General features: G+C 42.7%; 1 protein-coding gene across 3 annotated transcripts in view; it reads left to right on the forward strand.

The window, feature by feature from the left end:
• Positions 1-20,097, forward strand: part of cpt1ab (carnitine palmitoyltransferase 1Ab (liver)) — a 68,558-nt gene that overhangs the window by 17,379 nt on the left and 31,082 nt on the right. For all 3 annotated transcript variants that reach the window (XM_035790379.2, XM_035790378.2, XM_035790380.2), the window contains exons 2-7: positions 3,325-3,489; positions 9,911-10,053; positions 12,256-12,427; positions 13,966-14,067; positions 14,895-15,032; positions 15,421-15,498. In XM_035790379.2, the coding sequence (XP_035646272.1) occupies positions 3,349-3,489; positions 9,911-10,053; positions 12,256-12,427; positions 13,966-14,067; positions 14,895-15,032; positions 15,421-15,498 (774 nt within the window). In that variant the 5' untranslated portion in view covers positions 3,325-3,348. The remainder of the gene's footprint in view (positions 1-3,324; positions 3,490-9,910; positions 10,054-12,255; positions 12,428-13,965; positions 14,068-14,894; positions 15,033-15,420; positions 15,499-20,097) is intronic.

Here is a 20,097-nt window from a genome sequence, read left to right on the forward strand (position 1 = left end):
TGTGGGACCTTATATAGACAGGTGTGTGCCTTTCTGAATCATGTCCCATCAATTGAATTTACCACAAGTGGACTCCATTCAAGTTGTAGAAACATCTCAAGGATGATCAATGGAAACAGGATACACATGAGCTAAGTTTCAAATCTCACAGCAAAGGGTCTGAATACTTATGTAAATAAGGTATTTCTTTCTTCTATTTCTAGTAAATTTGCAAAATATTCTAAACCTGATCGCATTGTCATTATGGGGTATTGTGTGTAGATAGCTGAGGAATTTGTATGTATTTAATCCATTTTGGAATAAGGCTGTAATGTAACAAAATGTGTAAAAAGTCAAGGGTTCTGAATACTTTCCAAAGGCACTGTAGTCTTCTAGACTGAGATTCCACCTCTTGTTGGGGATTAAAAAGAGTGAGGCTGTGTCTCAAATGGCTATTTGCGGCTTTATTCCCTACTGGGCACCTACAGGGGTCTGGTCAAAAGTAGGTCATCAGGGTTCCCCAACTGACTGAGACTGAGATTCCACCCATGGGCAAATCAACTCCAAGTGATTTACGTTTCGGGTGGACCGTTTAGACATTACAGCACTTTTTGTACAGAGTCCCACCATTTTAGTGGACCAAAGGTTCCATATTCCTAGCGCACAATGACTACATAAAGCCTGTGACTCTACAAACTTGTTGGATGCATTTGCTGTTGTAAGTGTGCTTCAGATTATTTTGTGCTCAATTGAAATTAATGCTAAATAATGTATTGTGTTATTTTGGAGTCACTTTTATAGTAAATAAGAATAGGACATGTTGCTAAACACTTCTATATTGTGAATGCTACCATGATTATGGACAGTCCTGAATTAATCATGAATAATGATGAATGAGAAGGTTAGATGCAGAAATATCATACCCCTAAAACATTCTAAGCTCTCATCATTGCAATAACAGGGGAGGTTAGTATTTGTTTGGGGGACTATGTACACAAAGTGCTCCCAAACCATCTCAATTAGGTTGAGGTTGGGTGATTGTGGAGGCCAGGTCGTCTGATGCAGCACTCCATCACTCTCCTTCTTGGTTAAATATCCCTTACACAGCCTGGAGGGGTGTTTTGGGTCATTGTCCTGTTGAAAAACAAATGATAGTCCCACTAAGCACAAACCAGATGGGATGGCATATCGCTGCAGAATGCTGTGGTAGCCATGCTGGTTAAGTGTATCTTGAATTCTAAATAAATCACTGACAGTGTCACCAGCAAAGCACTCCCACACCATCACACCTTCTCTGTGCTTCACGGTGGGAACCACACATGCAGAGATTATCCGTTCACCTACTCTGCGTCTCACAAAGACACGTCTGTCGGATCCAAAAATCTCAAATTTGGACATTACAGCACTTTGGAATAGTAGGCTAGTTACCACTTAATGGAAACAACCCATCAATGTTTAGTCCAATAAGCATAGTCGCTCTGGATAAGAGCGTCTGCTAAATGACTTAAATGTAAATGTAAATGCATAGCCTACCTCTATTCAGTGGGATGCTTATTTCTCTGGAATAGGTCCTATTGGTTTACATATTGGAATTTGGCTGACTGTTGAAGAATGTCCCCATTTGATTTCTATGAAATAGGGAAAGAAGCAACGTGTGAATGTTTCTGCAGTGCTGATGCACTCAGAATGGTCTGGATAGTTGGATAGTCCAGACTCGTCAAGCTCAGTGTTTTCCTGAGAGAAGAGCTGAGTCGTGTTCATTAGGCTCCAAGAGGAAGAAAACTGGGACTATCTGTACTTGTCCAATACAAAACACTCCTTTTCGTTTTCCATTGCAGAACTTTGAAATAGTTTTCTGTTCCATGACTTAATGAACAGGACCCTGTAGATTGGTATTTTCTGTTTTTTCCCCACCCCTGGTTGCGGAGCACTGTAGAACCGATTATCATTAGCTGATGGCATAAGCGTTTATGAAATGCATATGGGTTATGAAGTCTTTATCTAGGTACCTTTTACTTTTAAATAACGTTTTACGGTATTTTAAAAAAATCTATTTGAAATTAAAATGCACTTGTCTTTACGCTAAGCTAGCTACAAGTAAAGAGATGTGTAACGGTTTTCTTCTGGGGAAAGAGAGGCGGACCAAAATGCAGCGTGGTTAGTTTTGTACATCTTTAATAAAGATGAAAGTACAACAATCTACAAAACAAGAAACGTGAAAAAACAAAACAGTCCTCTCTGGTGCCACAAACACAAAGACAGGAACAATCACCCACAAGAGACCTAAAGAATATGGCTGCCTAAATATGGCTCCCAATCAGAGACAACGATAAACACCTGCCTCTGATTGAGAACCACTCTAGGCAACCATAGACTTACCTAGAGTACTACTCTAACCACAATCCCATACCTACAAACAACCCCAGACAAAACCACATAAATCCCCATGTCACACCCTGGCCTAACCAAAATAATAAGGAAAACACAGAATACTAAGGCCAGGGCATGACAAGATGAGACTGACCTTGAGACGATCTTTCCCTGACCATGTCCTGACCTTAGTAACAAAGGTCCCCCTTGTAAAAAACCCTGGCTCCAGGTCATCTACAAGTCTCTGCTAGGTAAAGCCCCGCCTTATCTCAGCTCACTGGTCACCATAGCAGCACCCACCCGTAGCACGTGCTCCAGCAGGTATAGCTCACTGGTCACCCCCAAAGCCAATTCTTCCTTTGGCCGCCTTTCCTTCCAGTTCTCTGCTGCCAATGACTGGAATGAACTGCAAAAATCTCTGAAGCTGGAGACTCTTACCTCCCTCACTAGCTTTAAGCACCAGCTGTCAGAGCAGCTCACAGATCACTGCACCTGTACATACTGTAGCTCATCTGTAAATATCCCATCCAATCTACCTCATCCCCGTACTGTATTTATTTATTTGTCTTTCTCCTTTGCACCCCAGTATCTCTACTTGCACATTAATCTTCTGCACACCCTACCATTCCAGTGTTGAATTACTATATTGTAATTACTTCGCCACCATGGCCTATTTATTATCTTACCTCATTTGCACATGCTGTTTATAGATTTTTCTGTATTATTGATTGTACGTTTGTTTATTCCATGTGTAACTCTGTGTTGTTGTATGTATCGAACTGCTTTGCTTTATCTTGGCCAGGTCGCAGTTGTAAATGAGAACTTGTTCTCAACTAGCCTACTCGGTTAAATAAAGGTGAAATATAAAATAAATAAAAGAGGTCTTCTAACCTCAATTGTACTTCCAGGTTAAATAAAAGGGAAAAATAACTAATCCTATCGATGTGTCATGTCCCCTCCTCCCTCTCTCCTCAGTGACCCTGTACAGCAGCAGTCACCATGGCAGAAGCTCACCAGGCCGTGGCCTTTCAGTTCACTGTCGGGCCTGATGGCATTGACATGCAGCTGTGCCATGAGGCCCTGCGCCAGATATACCTCTCAGGCAAGCACTCCTGGAAGAAGAGGTTCATACGCTTCAAGGTGAGAGTGCGCAATTAACTAATTAGCCAATTCAGGCTAATCAGGGCTCAAGACTAACTTTTTCCCCAGGTGGGGAATGCCACTAACATTTTCTCAAAAATGTAGTCACTCCGTCACGTGATAAGAGAACATTTGTAATAATCGTAAGTCATTACAGTGCTACTGAGTTTGTGTGATTCGATAAAAATAAAAATAAATTGTTTCATCAAATATGTCCAAGCAAGAATGCATGACACAATATATTTTGATGTGCAACCTAAACCAGATTGTCATGAATTGTGGGTTGACAAGTAGTATTTTGTTGGTATATTTTACTCTCAAAATAGGGCCCATGAATTTATGAGATATTTTTTAGATAGATAGATAGATAGATAGATATATTCAGTAGAGATTTATATCTTTTTTTGTGTATTAATATCACCATCTGAGAAAGTGGAAACTTAAAACGCATTAGCTAGATCACTAAATATAATATTCTGCTGGTTAGCAATGTAATTGATTCATTTAACAGTAAATTTAAGGTCCTAAAAACACTTGGCAGCACACTACCCAATGATGTCTATATAGGCCTATGCAATCACCACGAATGGCAGATGCGCACTTCTGCGTTCCGTATACAGTATATCAATGCCATATGCTACCACTTCGGTAAAAAATGGTGCTATAACACTCAACATTGAGAGATGAGAAGAAAATGGAATCTATGGGAACTTTGGTATTTGATACTTGAATAACTTAAAAATATATATATATTCATCTATACTATAAAAATGTGATATCTGTATCCATATTGACCTTGAGTAGGGCCTTTCTAGTGGATAGACCATATGGAAAATACACTATTTACTGAAAAAAGCATCTAATCAACAATGGCATTATTTGAAATGAACTCTGCAACTCTTCCAACTATTGACTTTTTTCACAACTGCCACTAGTTTGGTGCTAAAACAAAGAAATAGTCAAATAAATAAAAGTGTGTAAAAAATAAATATAAAGGATATTTCATGCAGAAACCCTCATACTGTATTAAACGCCAATGGTATTTTCTAAGTTGATGGTTTATTTACATTTACATTTAAGTCATTTAGCAGACGCTCTTATCCAGAGCGACTTACAAATTGGTACATTCACCTTATGACATCCAGTGGAACAGCCACTTTACAATAGTGCATCTAAATCTTTTAAGGGGGGTGAGAAGGATTACTTTATCCTATCCTAGGTATTCCTTAAAGAGGTGGGGTTTCAGGTGTCTCCGGAAGGTGGTGATGGACTCCGCTGTCCTGGCGTCGTGAGGGAGTTTGTTCCACCATTGGGGGGCCAGAGCAGCGAACAGTTTTGACTGGGCTGAGCGGGAACTGTACTTCCTCAGTGGTAGGGAGGCGAGCAGGCCAGAGGTGGATGAACGCAGTGCCCTTGTTTGGGTGTAGGGCCTGATCAGAGCCTGGAGGTACTGAGGTGCCGTTCCCCTCACAGCTCCGTAGGCAAGCACCATGGTCTTGTAGCGGATGCGAGCTTCAACTGGAAGCCAGTGGAGAGAGCGGAGGAGCGGGGTGACGTGAGAGAACTTGGGAAGGTTGAACACCAGACGGGCTGCGGCGTTCTGGATGAGTTGTAGGGGTTTAATGGCACAGGCAGGGAGCCCAGCCAACAGCGAGTTGCAGTAATCCAGACGGGAGATGACAAGTGCCTGGATTAGGACCTGCGCCGCTTCCTGTGTGAGGCAGGGTCGTACTCTGCGGATGTTGTAGAGCATGAACCTACAGGAACGGGCCACCGCCTTGATGTTAGTTGAGAACGACAGGGTGTTGTCCAGGATCACGCCAAGGTTCTTAGCGCTCTGGGAGGAGGACACAATGGAGTTGTCAACCGTGATGGCGAGATCATGGAACGGGCAGTCCTTCCCCGGGAGGAAGAGCAGCTCCGTCTTGCCGAGGTTCAGCTTGAGGTGGTGATCCGTCATCCACACTGATATGTCTGCCAGACATGCAGAGATGCGATTCGCCACCTGATCATCAGAAGGGGGAAAGGAGAAGATTAATTGTGTGTCGTCTGCATAGCAATGATAGGAGAGACCATGTGAGGTTATGACAGAGCCAAGTGACTTGGTGTATAGTGAGAATAGGAGAGGGCCTAGAACAGAGCCCTGGGGGACACCAGTGGTGAGAGCGCGTGGTGAGGAGACAGATTCTCGCCACGCCACCTGGTAGGAGCGACCTGTCAGGTAGGACGCAATCCAAGCGTGGGCCGCGCCGGAGATGCCCAACTCGGAGAGGGTGGAGAGGAGGATCTGATGGTTCACAGTATCGAAGGCAGCCGATAGGTCTAGAAGGATGAGAGCAGAGGAGAGAGAGTTAGCTTTAGCAGTGCGGAGCGCCTCCGTGATACAGAGAAGAGCAGTCTCAGTTGAATGACTAGTCTTGAAACCTGACTGATTTGGATCAAGAAGGTCATTCTGAGAGAGATAGCGGGAGAGCTGGCCAAGGACGGCACGTTCAAGAGTTTTGGAGAGAAAAGAAAGAAGGGATACTGGTCTGTAGTTGTTGACATCGGAGGGATCGAGTGTAGGTTTTTTTCAGAAGGGGTGCAACTCTCGCTCTCTTGAAGACGGAAGGGACGTAGCCAGCGGTCAGGGATGAGTTGATGAGCGAGGTGAGGTAAGGGAGAAGGTCTCCGGAAATGGTCTGGAGAAGAGAGGAGGGGATAGGGTCAAGCGGGCAGGTTGTTGGGCGGCCGGCCGTCACAAGACGCGAGATTTCATCTGGAGAGAGAGGGGAGAAAGAGGTCAGAGCATAGGGTAGGGCAGTGTGAGCAGAACCAGCAGTGTCGTTTGACTTAGCAAACGAGGATCGGATGTCGTCGACCTTCTTTTCAAAATGGTTGACGAAGTCATCTGCAGAGAGGGAGGAGTGGGGGGAGGGGGAGGAGGATTCAGGAGGGAGGAAAAGGTGGCAAAGAGCTTCCTAGGGTTAGAGGCAGAAGCTTGGAATTTAGAGTGGTAGAAAGTGGCTTTAGCAGCAGAGACGGAGGAGGAAAATGTAGAGAGGAGGGAGTGAGTTTATAATTATAATATTTTTTTACAGCTTTGTCATTAGAGTTTTTATTTTAAAATCATATTTGCTTATATATTATTTGCTTTATATATTTTACATGTGATAAGGCCACACAGAGGGCAAGCAATAATTACAGACACCTCTGATAATCCGAAGTACCCCAAAGGTGCCACCAGACGTCTTCTGATAAATTACATAAAGTACTTGAAAGTTACCAAAATTCTGGTAGTTTACTGGTAAAATTCAGAGGTTTCCAGTAATATACCCTCCCTTTGCAACCCTATGCTTACCTGTTCCCGAAAAAACAGGAAACAGGTAAGCCTCAGGACTTTTTGCCGTAAGTCCGCATTCTAGGAGGCCATTGCAATCAATATTGGGGAAAGAGGGTACCTAGTCAATTGCATTCAAACAAAATGTATCTTCCGCATTTAACCCAACCCCTCTGAATCTGGGAGGTCTGGAGGGCTGCCTTAATCTACTTCCACGTCATCAGTGCCAAGGGAGAAGTTGTTGGGGGTTAATTGCCTTGTTCAAGGGCAGAACAGCAGATTTTTCAACCTTGCTGGCTCGGGAATTCGAACCAGCGTCCTTTCAGTTGCTGGCCCAACGCTCTTAATCACTAGGCTAACTGCGAGAGGAAGTGAGAGTGGCTCGCTTGCCAGTGAAACAGGCAAAGAGACAGGGCAGACACTTCCATTGCAAGAATCAGGATATTGCACTTCACTGTTTGCTCAAGTCACGGTTTTACCCGCTCAAAAAAATTTACGTTTTGAGTCAAGTGATTACCTAGAATTTGCAGCCTTCACTGATGCCCCCATGTAACTCATACATCCTAGTCAAAGGGATGTAAAATGCGACTAAATGGTCACACCCTGGAGCCCTGGGCATAATTAATCACTCACTCACTCACTCACTCACTCACTCACTCACTCACTCACTCACTCACTCACTCACTCACTCACTCACTCACTCACTCACTCACTCACTCACTCACTCACTCACTCACTCACTAACTGCTTGATGATTGATAGTGAGTGTCACTGATGGGAGAAATTCAGCCTCATGACAAACGGAAAGGAATAAGTGACAGGCCTAGTATGAAAAAAATCATTAAGAGGCTGTAAATGGACTGTTTGCTGACCCTTAGTTTAATCTTTATCTTTATTATTTATTTAATCTTTATTCGTTTGAGATACAGCAATAGTTATCTTTGTCAACTTACTACTGAACCGTAATGGCCCACACATAAGTACACGTCAGTGTTAGTGGATGTTTCCATTCTTTCCACCTTTTCCGTTTGCAAAGCACACTCTTGAGTTATTAAAAACCCACTCTCTACATAGCAGCCTACAAAGTTTGCTGTGTAATGTTGAATGTGATAATGCTGAATTGCATTTACAGTTGAAGTCGGAAGTTTACATCCACATACGTTGGAATCATTAATACTTTTCAAACACTCCACAAATTTCTTGTTAACAAACTATAGTTTTGGCAAGCCGGTTAGGACATCAACTTTGTGCTTGACACAAGTCATTTCTCCAACAATTGTTTACAGACAGATTATTTCACTTATAATTCACTTATACATACACTAAGTTGAATGTGGGGCTGCAGGGTAGCCTAGTGGTTAGAGCGTTGGACTAGTAACCGGAAGGTTGCAAGTTCAAATCCCTGAGCTGACAAGGTACAAATCTGTCGTTCTACCCCTGAACAGGCAGTTAACAGGCAGTTCCTAGGCCATCATTGAAAATAAGAATCTGTTCTTAACTGACTTGCCTAGTTAAATAAAATAAAATAAAAAACAGCTTGGAAAATGATGTCAAGCTTCTGGGTATTTGAGTAGCTTCTGGGTAATTGACATAATTTGAGTCAATTGGAGGTGTACTTGTGGATGTATTGTAAGGCCTACCTTCAAACTCAGTGCCTCTTTGCTTGACCATGGGACAATCAAAAGAAATCAGCCAAGACCTCAGAAAAACATTTGTAGACCTCCACAAGTCTGGTTCATCCTTGGGAGCAATTTCCAAACGCCTGTAGGTACCACGTTCATCTGTATGAACAATAGTATGCAAGTATAAACACCATGGGACCACGCAGCCGTCACACCGCTCAGGAAGGAGATGCGTTCTGTCTCCTAGAGATGAATGTACTTTGGTGCAAAAAGTGTAAATCAATCAAAGGACCTTGTGAAGATGCTGGAGGAAACAGTTACAAAAGTATCTTTATCCACAACCTGATAGGCAGCTCAGCAAGGAAGAAGCCACTGCTCCAAAACCACCATAAAAAAAGCCAGACTACAGTTTGCAACTGCACATAGGGACAAAGATCATACTTTTTGGAGAAATATCCTCTGGTCTGATGAAACAAATATAGAACTGTTTAGCCATAATGACCATCGTTATGTTTGGAGGAAAAAGGGGGGGCTTGCAAGCCGAAGAACACCATCCCAACCGTGAAGCACGGGGCTGGCAGCATCATGTTGTGGGGGTGCTTTGCTGCAGGAGGGGCTGGTGCACTTCACAAAATAGATGGCTTCATGAGGTAGGACATTTATGTGGATATATTGAAGCAACATCTCAAGTTAAATCTTGGTCGCAAATGGGTCTTCCAAATGGACAATGACTCCAAGCATACTTCCAACGTTGTGGCAAAATGGCTTAAGGACAACAAAGTCAAGGTGTTGGAGTGGCCATCACAATGCCTTGACTTCAATACTATAGAAAATGTGTGGGCAGAAATGAAAAAGCGTGTGCGAGCAAGGAGGCCTACAAACCAGACTCAGTTACACCAGCTCTGTCAGGAGGAATGGGCCAAAATTCACCCAACTTATTGTGGGAAGCTTGTGGAAGGCTACCTGAAATGTTTGACCCAAGTTAAACAATTCAAGGCAATGCTTCCAAATCTTAATTAAGTGTATGTAAACGTCTGACCCACTGAGAATGTGACGAAATAAATCAAATCTGAAATAAATCATTCTCTCTACTATTATTCAGACATTTCAAATTCTTAAAATAAAGTGGTGATCCTAACTGAACTAAGACAGGGCATTTCTACTTGGATTAAATGTCAGGAATTGTGAAAAACTGTTTTTGTTTTTGGTTAAGGTGTATGTATACTTCTGACTTCAACGCTATGTTGCCCATTTTTACTTGATTCGAGATCTGTTTGCCAAACCTCATGCCAACAACAACCATAGTTGACTACATATAGCACAAACAGATCTGGGACCAGGCTTCTTTTAACCAGGATAAGCTTATACAGTAGTTCCCTTCGGCCCCAATGTAAATGTGATATTATGCCAATGAAATGCTCTTTGTTCTCCCCTACCCTACCACCCTTTTAATCCTGCCTATATTCCTTTCCTTCCATAGAACGGGGTCATGACAGGCGTGTACCCAGGCAGCCCGTCTGGGTTTCTGGTGGTGGTGGTGAGTTACATGTCGGGCACTAAATATGCCCAACTAGACCCCTCCCTGGGACTCATCACCAAACTGGGCACCCACATACCCATCAGGTAATGGTAGTAGTAGGGCACTACCATCCAGTAATAACCCTGTCCATCATCCAAATCACTGTGTCTGTTTTCAAGGACAGATGTCTCTACGTAACACTTTCTCAACCACCCCAGCTGTCAAAACTGGGTGAAATGATGTTGTTACAACCAGAAACTAGTTCAAATGACGTTATTATGATGTAATTTCAACCATTTTTTGCCTGCTGGGACTATGAACTCTATGAAGCACCATATGAACCACCATGTTTGGTTCTAAGCACCACACATGGTGCTTAGAACAGTAGATTTGTGTGTTTGATTCCCACATGGTCCACACACTGAATATATTCTAACACACAATTGAACAAATTCATTCATCATCAAGAGACATGTGTGTTAGTCAGTGCTGAGCTAGCCAAAAAGCTCTCTCGGAGTAGTGTTGGGGACCACTGTGTCAGAGAGATATTCACCTGTCTCACCATTTTCACAACCAAGAGTGCATGTACTCACCCAGTTCCCATGTTGGTGACATCTCCCTCGTGTCAGAGTTGAGTCCAGTGGTCCAAAAATATTTGCAAAACCCCCGATATGGTTCACCTATAGATCTGACATCCATAGTCACACACTGAACATTTATTCCCTCAGGCCCTAATATTTGTGTTTGCATAACATTGTGCTAGTGTTGTCACAGTACAGTACAGTATCACAATACTTGATTTTCCATGACAAAAAAAAATAAAACAAGAAGCAGATTTAACTATGGTCCTTTTGAAAACCTGTTTTATACCAAATATTTTGTGCTATAGCTTAGAAAGTAAACAAATACATTTGGGTGACAGCATAAGACTGTTAGTTTTCAACATTAGGACTGTTTTACTTCAATCCGCTTCATTTTTTTGTTTCCTTGCCGTGATATAACTTTCGTGATACTCAGTGTCATCTATTTTGACAACATTACATTATGTATTTTTTTTCTTCAACACTTGCATGTATGTGTCTTGCTGTTCTTGTTCTGATCAATAGTATAATAAATGATCTATAAGATGCTTAGCCTTCTTAAAGATAGGCCAACAGGGATGTATTGAGATAAGGTGTACATAGCGCAAGCTTTCGTTGAGACAAAATTCCATTTACAAATTGTCTTGTTATAATGCATATAAAAACAATTCACGCTGTACATGGGCCCATGGTGCGCCCATTGTGATAGATTCCTTGGAAATATTATGTTACCTGGTTTAGCGGTGATTGGTATTTTGATTGATTTCAGTGTATTTCATTTTATTGTGTATAACCCACCGCCTATCGTAAAACTTTAAAGGATTTAGCAGGTAATCTAGATATTCTGTGTGCCAAAATCCCCTTCAAACTCCTTATCAACAACTGTTACCCCATGAAACACCTCGCTGTTATAGGGAAGCAAGATCTCAAGCCTAATTTATTCCACTACAGATAAAATGTATCATCTTCATCAATCATATTATTGAAATTAAATTTTCACTCTGGCCAGATTTGAAACATGGTCATTTTTAGGCGGTTTCATAGCCTAAATATTGCCTGATGTTGTCATGTCTGCAGGTGCATGTTTATTTTGACCATCAATTAGACTATTCACTTAGCAATGCCCTCCAACCAATGGATGTTAAGGGTTCCACACCCAGGGCTCCATGACCCCTCCTCTTTAATCCTTGTGTCGTTGTCACGTGCAGAGGACAATTTATCACATGCATTAGTGCTTTGATATTTGACCTTCTCTCTTTCTCTATTTTTCTCTCCATTTATCTCTCTGTATTTCTCTTTTCTCTCTCTTTTACTCTCTTTCTCTCTCTCTCTCTCTCTAGTGGGTATATAAGGTTGTGTTCATTAGTAATCACGTAACGAAAATGAATATTTCTTATTGGACAACTCTTATTGGAGTGCCTCCCTGTTTCACTATGTTTCTGACCATTTCCTTCCGTTTCATGCCAACTGAACATGGATACTGGTTGTACAGAACCATGTCAGGCAGCTTCTGACCCAATTCTGTCTCAATTCAATATAATTCAATTCAAAGGCTTTATTGTTCTGGAAAATGTTAGCACATATATTGCAAAAGAAAGCTTCTAGAAACATGAAATCTTTGTTGACGGAAATACATAATAAGAAACATATAATACTCAATGAACAATAGTGATTAACAGACAACACTGTAATGATGTCTCTCTCTCTCTCTCTCTACCTGTGCAGTCCGTACATGTCGGAGGACAGCCAGCGGGTGGTGGGTGGGGTGCTGGTGGGCACAGGCCTGTGGGTCACCATCATCTTCATCATGAGGAATGCCCTCAAGTGCCTGCTGTCGTGGCACGGCTGGATGTACAACCGCCACGGATCTGTCTCCTGGGGCACTCGACTCTGGATAGTGAGTTACAGTTACTATGTCATCAATGCACACATGGGCCCTCTGGAACTGTGGTTTGTCTGAAATGTTCAGAACTATACTAGGCACATAATTGTTACTTGTTTCATCACAAATAGTCTAGTTACGTTTGAGTCAGGTGTAGGTACCTTAGATACCAAATAAATACCTTCACTATGTTCCATTTGAACCCATCTAGGCCTAAGCTTTGATTCTCTGTGCAGTAAACCTTTGTTAAAACATTGACATTCCTTCTAAGTCTTACTTGTTTTGATTCTTGAGAACTAGGAAGGTTTGCTGTTAGAATAGATCACATCAAGAACCCAACTAGCTTCTGCTTTAAAAAAATATATATATTTTTATTTTACCCACTTTTTTGATCTTGTCTCATCGCTGCAACTCCCCAACGGGCTCAGGAGAGGCGAAGATTGAGTCACGCGTCCGCCATACCGCGCTTAACACCAGCCCGCTTAAACCGGAAGCCAGCTGTACCAATGTGGCAGAAGAAACACTGTTCAACTCACGACCGAGGTCAGCTTGCAGGCGGCCAACCTGCCACAAAGAGTCGCTAGAGCGCGATGAGCCAAGTAAAGGCCTCCCCTAACCCGGACGATGCTGGGCCAATTGTGCGTCGCCCAATGGGACTCCCGACTACAGGCGGTTCTGACACAGCCTGGGATCAAACCCGGGACTGTAGTGACGCCTCAAGTACTGCGATGAAGTGCAGTAGACCGCTGCACCACTCGGGAGGCCGCTTTGCCACTTTTCGACCTCATACTAGTTATCTCGAGCACCATAAGTTTCTACATACAGCACTTGTCAAACTTTTTGACACACCTACTCATTCAAGTGTTTTTCTTTTTTTGTTACTATTTTCTACATTATGGAATAATAGTGAAGACATCAACACAATGAAATAACACATATGGAATCATGTAGTAACAAAAAAGGGGTTAAACAAATCAACATTGATTTTATATTTGAGATTGAAGTGCACCTTTAATTGCTAGCGTGTCTTCACACACTTCTGAGTATGAATCATGTCATTTCTATGCTGTCCAAACACATTGCTGCGTATTAGTCATGCCTTTTAACATTTGTTTCCTTCTGCTGTAGCTAAATGTGTTCTAACGTGCATTGGTCTCAACAGTCTTAACATCAAACCACACATGCCTAGAGATGCACTGTAAAGTTTTCTGCTAGAGCAGTAGTAAAGAGTCGATCCATAATTTAAAAAGAACACTTGATTTGCTATAAAACTAAAAGTGATGAGGCTGGAGGAACGTAACCAGTCTCAAATTCATGAGTATAGCCTTTGAATTCATTAGTATATAGCCTTTCATCATTATGTATTGATAAAAACTGCTGTAAAGATCACAAATGATGCCTTTAAAACCACTCTTTTCTTGTAGATTGTTCTCATGAACTTTGCCTTTACATATGGTTTCCAGGTTGTGAGGTAAATCAGAAAGGCTAATTTGACTCTTTACCCCTCCCACTCCTTTCACCCCTCCCCTCTTCTGCTCTGCTGTCGTTCACAGTTATTTGTCAAGTTGTTCTCTGGCAGGAAGCCAATGCTGTACAGCTTCCAGAGTTCGCTGCCACGGCTGCCCGTCCCCCCGGTCAAGGACACCTGCAGGAGGGTGAGTTCATCCTCTGATGACTTCATATCCTCTGATATCATGTCCTGCGACGTCATATCAGTTGCTTAGATTACTGGCCTCTCTGAAGACACCCCCGCATTGCATTCGGAGGAGTTGCTGTTAATCTGAAGCTAAATTGAGAGTCAGATATTTTGGGAAATTGTTAATCACAGATTCACATAAGTGTAAGGAATTTCCATCAAGTAATCTTTAACTATATGCTGACAACTCAGAGGACGCAATAAGACTGCTCTCTTTGCACCACAGTCAGTATGTATGATAGTTCACTCAAAAGCGATAATATAGTATTTTCTTCATTAGTCCACTGTTAATACAATTCCTTTTTGTTGCATGTCAGCAGTCAAGTTTTCAAGAGAGGCCGCTTTCAGTATAGAGCAAAAACTGCGTTGTTGTGTTTAGCATATGATGAAAATGTGATTTAGGGATTGTATTAACAGTGGACTAATGAACAGAATACTAAAATATTCTTATGGCTTTACAACCAAAGGCAATGATTATGGCCCGTTATGGGGATGATACTTGACACTAGGGTTAGGTTACACAAAAAGGCGATTGGTGGAAAGAGGAGAGGAAAAGAGGCTTTGCATCCAGCCATCGTTCCCTTCTCATCCTGGTTGAAGGCATTCAGTTGTGCAACTGGCTAGGTATCCTGTTTCCCTTCCCTTTCCTGAGACCGTGTTGCCAAAGGGAGTAACTGTTCAACTGGCAACCATACCACCCTCCTCACAAAACAACAGAAAACATTAAATAATAATGTGGTTGAATTGAATCATTGCACCCTTCCATTCTCTGCGTGTGTCCTCCAGTACTTGGAGTCAGCTCGTCCGTTGATGGATGACGAGCAGTATGTGAGGATGGAGGGGCTGGCAAGGGAATTTGAGAAGAACCTGGGCCCAAGACTACAGTGGTACCTCAAGCTCAAGTCCTGGTGGGCCTCCAACTATGTGAGTCTCTCTGTACCTCCTCCTTGATATATGGGTTATACACATTCTAATGCTGTTTAATGTAGGGTAATGACTCACTGAATAATCTATATATATGTATATATATATATATATATATATATATATATATATATATATATATATATATATATATATATATATATATATATATATATATATATATATATATATAATGTTATTTATCCTAGGGCAGACTGTATTCATCATGACACAGGGCTTTATTTCTTTCTATATCTTTCCCCTTTTTTCATATATCTCTTTCGCTCTGTCTCTCTCTCTCTCTCCCTCTCTCTCTCTCTCTCTCTCTCACTCTTTCTCTGTCTGTCTTTGTCTCTCTCTTTCTCTTCATTCTCTCTCTCTTTCACAGGTCAGTGATTGGTGGGAAGAGTACATCTACCTCCGAGGTCGTGGGCCCATCATGGTCAACAGTAACTACTACGCCATGGTAAGACATCTCTCACCTAGCAGTGGGTTGTGTGAGATTCCCTTCTAAAAGTGTTTTTTAATGGTGAATTTACCCAAGAAAATGTGTGTATTGACCATATCGAACCTGTCTGAATGTGAGTATGCTGTGACTCAGTATCTCAGTGCTGTATTTGTGAGTATAGACAGACAGAATGTAGGAGACACGACAGAGCTGTAGTTATTTGTATGGAGCCTTGTCCACTGTTCTATATCTGTTGGGCAGGAGGTTTCACATGCTCATCACAAGGCAGTCTATGTCTTACGAAATGTAATGGATGAATGGTTTGTGCCTCTTGAGTTCCCGTCTCCAAATTGTTACCCTAAACTAACCTATTTCACAGGGCCGTGCTTATGTTCGTTCTTAGATCTGTTGTAAAACATTTTTTTGTTATATTCTTTACATATTATTCTGCAATTTTCTTCGTTATTCACTTGGTATTCTGCCCAAACGTAAGCTCTGTCGCTTGAGCTTAGGTGACATTTCCAATTTGTTTCTTGTTGATTGATTAACGTATCCGAGGAAGAGATTAACTGATGGACTGCGGCAAGGTTAGGGTGTTTAGACGTCTGTCTCTTATTTGATTAGCATCTCTCAACTCTATTCAAGTGGGCAACCATAAGCAAGATTATGTCCTGTAAGTCTGCCATAAACTTTGACCCAATAACTGATCTGCCACGTCTGCTTAAAGGGATTCCTCACCTAAATTACAATGTTTTATGTTATGGTTCCTTTCACTGAACGTGATTTCATGGGCGAGGAGAGATTGGGATCCATACTCCCCAGAGTTTGTAAAGATAGCACCACAGCCACTATTCACTAACATTAGTGTTGATGACCGTAAGCATGACAATTAAGAAACAGGGAGGGACTACCTGGACTTGTTCAGTAAAAAATGCAAATGGTCTTTTTCCTTTATTTAACCAGAGAACTCACATTGAGGTTTACATATTTTTCAAGTGAGCCCTGGCCAAGAAAGCAGCATGCATGCATATATATATACAGTGGGGCAAAAAAGTATTTAGTCATCCACCAATTGTGCAAGTCCTCCCACTTAAAAAGACGAGAGAGGCCTGCAATTTTCATCATAGGTACACTTCAACTATGACAGACAAAATGAGGAGAAAAAAATCCAAAAAATGACATTATAGGATTTTTAATTAATTTATTTTCAAATTATGGTGGAAAATAAGTATTTGGTCAATAACAAATGTTTATCTCAATACTTTGTTATATACCCTTTTTTGGCAATGACAGAGGTCAAACGTTTTCTGTAAGTCTTCACAAGCTTTTCACACACTGTTGCTGGTATTTTGGCCCATTCCTCCATGCAGATCTCCTCTAGAGCAGTGATGTTTTGGGGCTGTTGCTGGGCAACACAGACTTTCAACTCCCTCCAAAGATTTTCTATGGGGTTGAGATCTGGAGACTGGCTAGGCCACTCCAGGACCTTGAAATGCTTCTTACGAAGCCACTCCTTCGTTGCCCGGGCGGTGTGTTTGGGATCATTGTCATACTGAAAGACCCAGCCACGTTTCATCTTCAATGCCCTTGCTGATGGAAGGAGGTTTTCACTCAAAATCTCACGATACATGGCCCCATTCATTCTTTCCTTTACACGGATCAGTCGTCCTCGTCCTTCCAGAAGGACAACCATCCCTGCAGCACTCTACCAATCAGGCCTTTATGGTAGATTGGCATTGACAGCCAACTTGGAGTTTGCCGAAATGAACCGAAAGGACTCTCAGATCATAAAAAACAAGATTATCTGGTCTGATGAAACCACGATTGAGCACTTTGGCCGGAATGCCAAGCGTCATGGCGAGAGGAAACCAGGCACTGCTCATCACCTGGCCAATACCATCACTATGGTGAAGCACAGTGGTGGCAGCATCATACGGTGGGGATGTTTTTCAGTGGCAGGGATTGAGACGAGTCAGGATTGAGGTTAAGGTGAACTGAGGACCTCAGGCTGGGGTGAAGGTTCACCTTCCAACAGGAAAATTACCCTAAGCACACAGCCAAGACAACACAGGAGTGGCTTTGGGACAAGTCTCTGAATGTCCTTGAGTGGCCCAGCCAGAGCCCGGACTTGAACTCGATCGAATATCTCTGGAGAGACCTGAAAATAGCTGTGCAGAGACGCTCCCCAACCAACCTGACAGAGCTTGAGAGGACCTGCAGAGAGGAATGGGAGAAACTCCCCAAATACAGGTGTGCCAAGCTTGTGGCGTCATACCCAAAAAGACTCAAGGCTGTAACCGATGTACTGAATAAACAGTATGAATACTTACAGTACCAGTCAATTTTGGACACACCTACTCATTCAAGGGTTTTTCTTTATTTTTACTTTTTTTTTTACGTTGTAGCCCAATGTGGTGTGGATATTTTGGTTACTACATGATTTTATGTGTTATTTCATAGTTTTAATGTCTTCACTATTATTCTACCAATCCTGTTCATACAACGCGTTTCAAACCAGAGCATTCCGGACGTGTTTTCCTCTCCATATCCCCGGATTCCTACTGCAAACTTTGAACCTTTTCATCTGGACCATCGCAGCTATTTAAACGCAACCCAGGTTGACTACTCCTGGCTAACCTTTCCGTCCCGGAGCAAGCACCAACTAGCCTGGAGATATCCCATGCTAGAACCATCTCCCGGCTAGGGCTCCTGGGCTACTCCTGAAGCCCACTCCTCGGCTACAATATCCGGACCCCTTCTACTGCCGGTACGGGGCATGGAACCCCGCTGATCCTTCACGACTTGAATACCGACAGTATCTGCCCGAGGATCCCAACAGGCTTGGACTTGAACCCCTCTGCGACTTGTAACCCTACTAATTCCACGACTGGTTGACGTCACTGCATGAGGAGGCACGAGGAGGCAAAAACAGACTTTCCCCCATCGCGACGTTCCTCTAAGGCCCTTATGCTAGCTTGCTATTCCCGGCGTGCTAACTGTCTGAATCACCGTGTCCCCAGCCAGCCCAACCACTCACTGGACCCATACGATCACTTGGCTATGCATTCCTCTCCCTAATAGCAATATTCCTTGTCCATTACTGTCCTGGTTAGTGATTACTGTCTTATTTCAGTGTAGAGCCTCTAGCCCTGCTCAATATGCCTTAACCAACCATGTTGTTTCACCTCCCACATATGCGATGACATCACCTGGTTTAAATGTCTCTAGAGACTATATCTCTCTCATCATTACTCAATGCCTAGGTTTACCTCCAATGTACTCTCTTCCTACCATATCTTTGTCTGTACATTATGCCTTGAATCTATGCTATCGTCCCCAGAAACCTGCTCCTTTTACTCTCTGTTCCGAACATGCTAGACGGCCAGTTCTTATAGCCTTTAGCCGTACCCTTATCCTACTTCTCCTCTGGTCCTCTGGTGATGTAGAGGTTAATCCAGGACCTGCAGTGCCTAGCTCCACTCCTACTCTCCAGGTGCTCTCATTTGTTGACTTCTGTAACCACAAAAGCCTAGGTTTCATGCATGTTAACATTAGAAGCCTACTCCCTAAGTTTGCTTTATTCACTGCTTTAGCACATTCTGCCAACCCGGATGTCTTAGCTGTGTCTGAATCCTGGCTTAGGAAAACCACCAAAACCCCTGAAATTTCCATCCCTAACTATAGCATTTTCCGCCAAGATAGAACTGCCAAAGGGGGTGGTGTTGCAATCTACTGCAGAGATAGCCTGCATAATTCTGTCTTACTATCCAGGTCTGTACCAAAACAAGTCAAGCTTCTACTTCTAAAAATGTACCTTTCATGAAACAAGTCTCTCACTCTTGCCGCTTGCTATAGACCACGTTCTGCTCCCAGTTGTGCCCTGGACACCATATGTGTATTGATTGCACGCCATCTGTCTTCTGTGCTCGTGCTGCTAGGTGACCTAAACTGGGACATGTTTAACACCCCGGCCATCCTACAATCTAAGCTTGATGCCCTCAATCTCACACAAACTATCAATGAACCTACCAGGTACAACCCCAAATCCGTAAACTCGAGAACCCTCATAGATATCATCCTAACTAACTCGCCCTCCAAATACACCTCGACTGTTTTCAACCAAGATCTCAGCGATCACTGCCTCATTGCCTGCATCCGTAACGGGTCTGCGGTCAAACAACCACCCCTCATCACTGTCAAACGCTCCCTAAAACACATCAGCGAACAGGCCTTTCTAATTGACCTGGCCGGGGTATCCTGGAATGACATTGGCCGAATCACGTCCGTAGAGGATGCCTGGTTATTATTTAAAAGTGCCTTCCTCGCCATCTTAAATAAGCATGCTCCATTCAAAAAATGTAGAACCAGGAATAGATATAGCTCTTGGTTCACTCCAGACCTGTCTGCCCTTGACCAGTACAAAAACATCCTGTGGCATTCTGCGTTAGCATCGAATAGCCCCCGTGCATTGATCTGTGAGCTGCTCTGACAGCTGGTGCTATTTTTCAGGGAAGTTAGGAACCAATATACACAGGCAGTTAGGAAAGCTAAGGCTAGCTTTTTCAAACAGAAATTTGCATCCTGTAGTACAAACTCAAAAAAGTTCTGGGACACTGT

Source organism: Oncorhynchus keta, chromosome 17 (assembly GCF_023373465.1).
Source record: "Oncorhynchus keta strain PuntledgeMale-10-30-2019 chromosome 17, Oket_V2, whole genome shotgun sequence".
Lineage (NCBI taxonomy): Eukaryota > Metazoa > Chordata > Actinopteri > Salmoniformes > Salmonidae > Oncorhynchus > Oncorhynchus keta.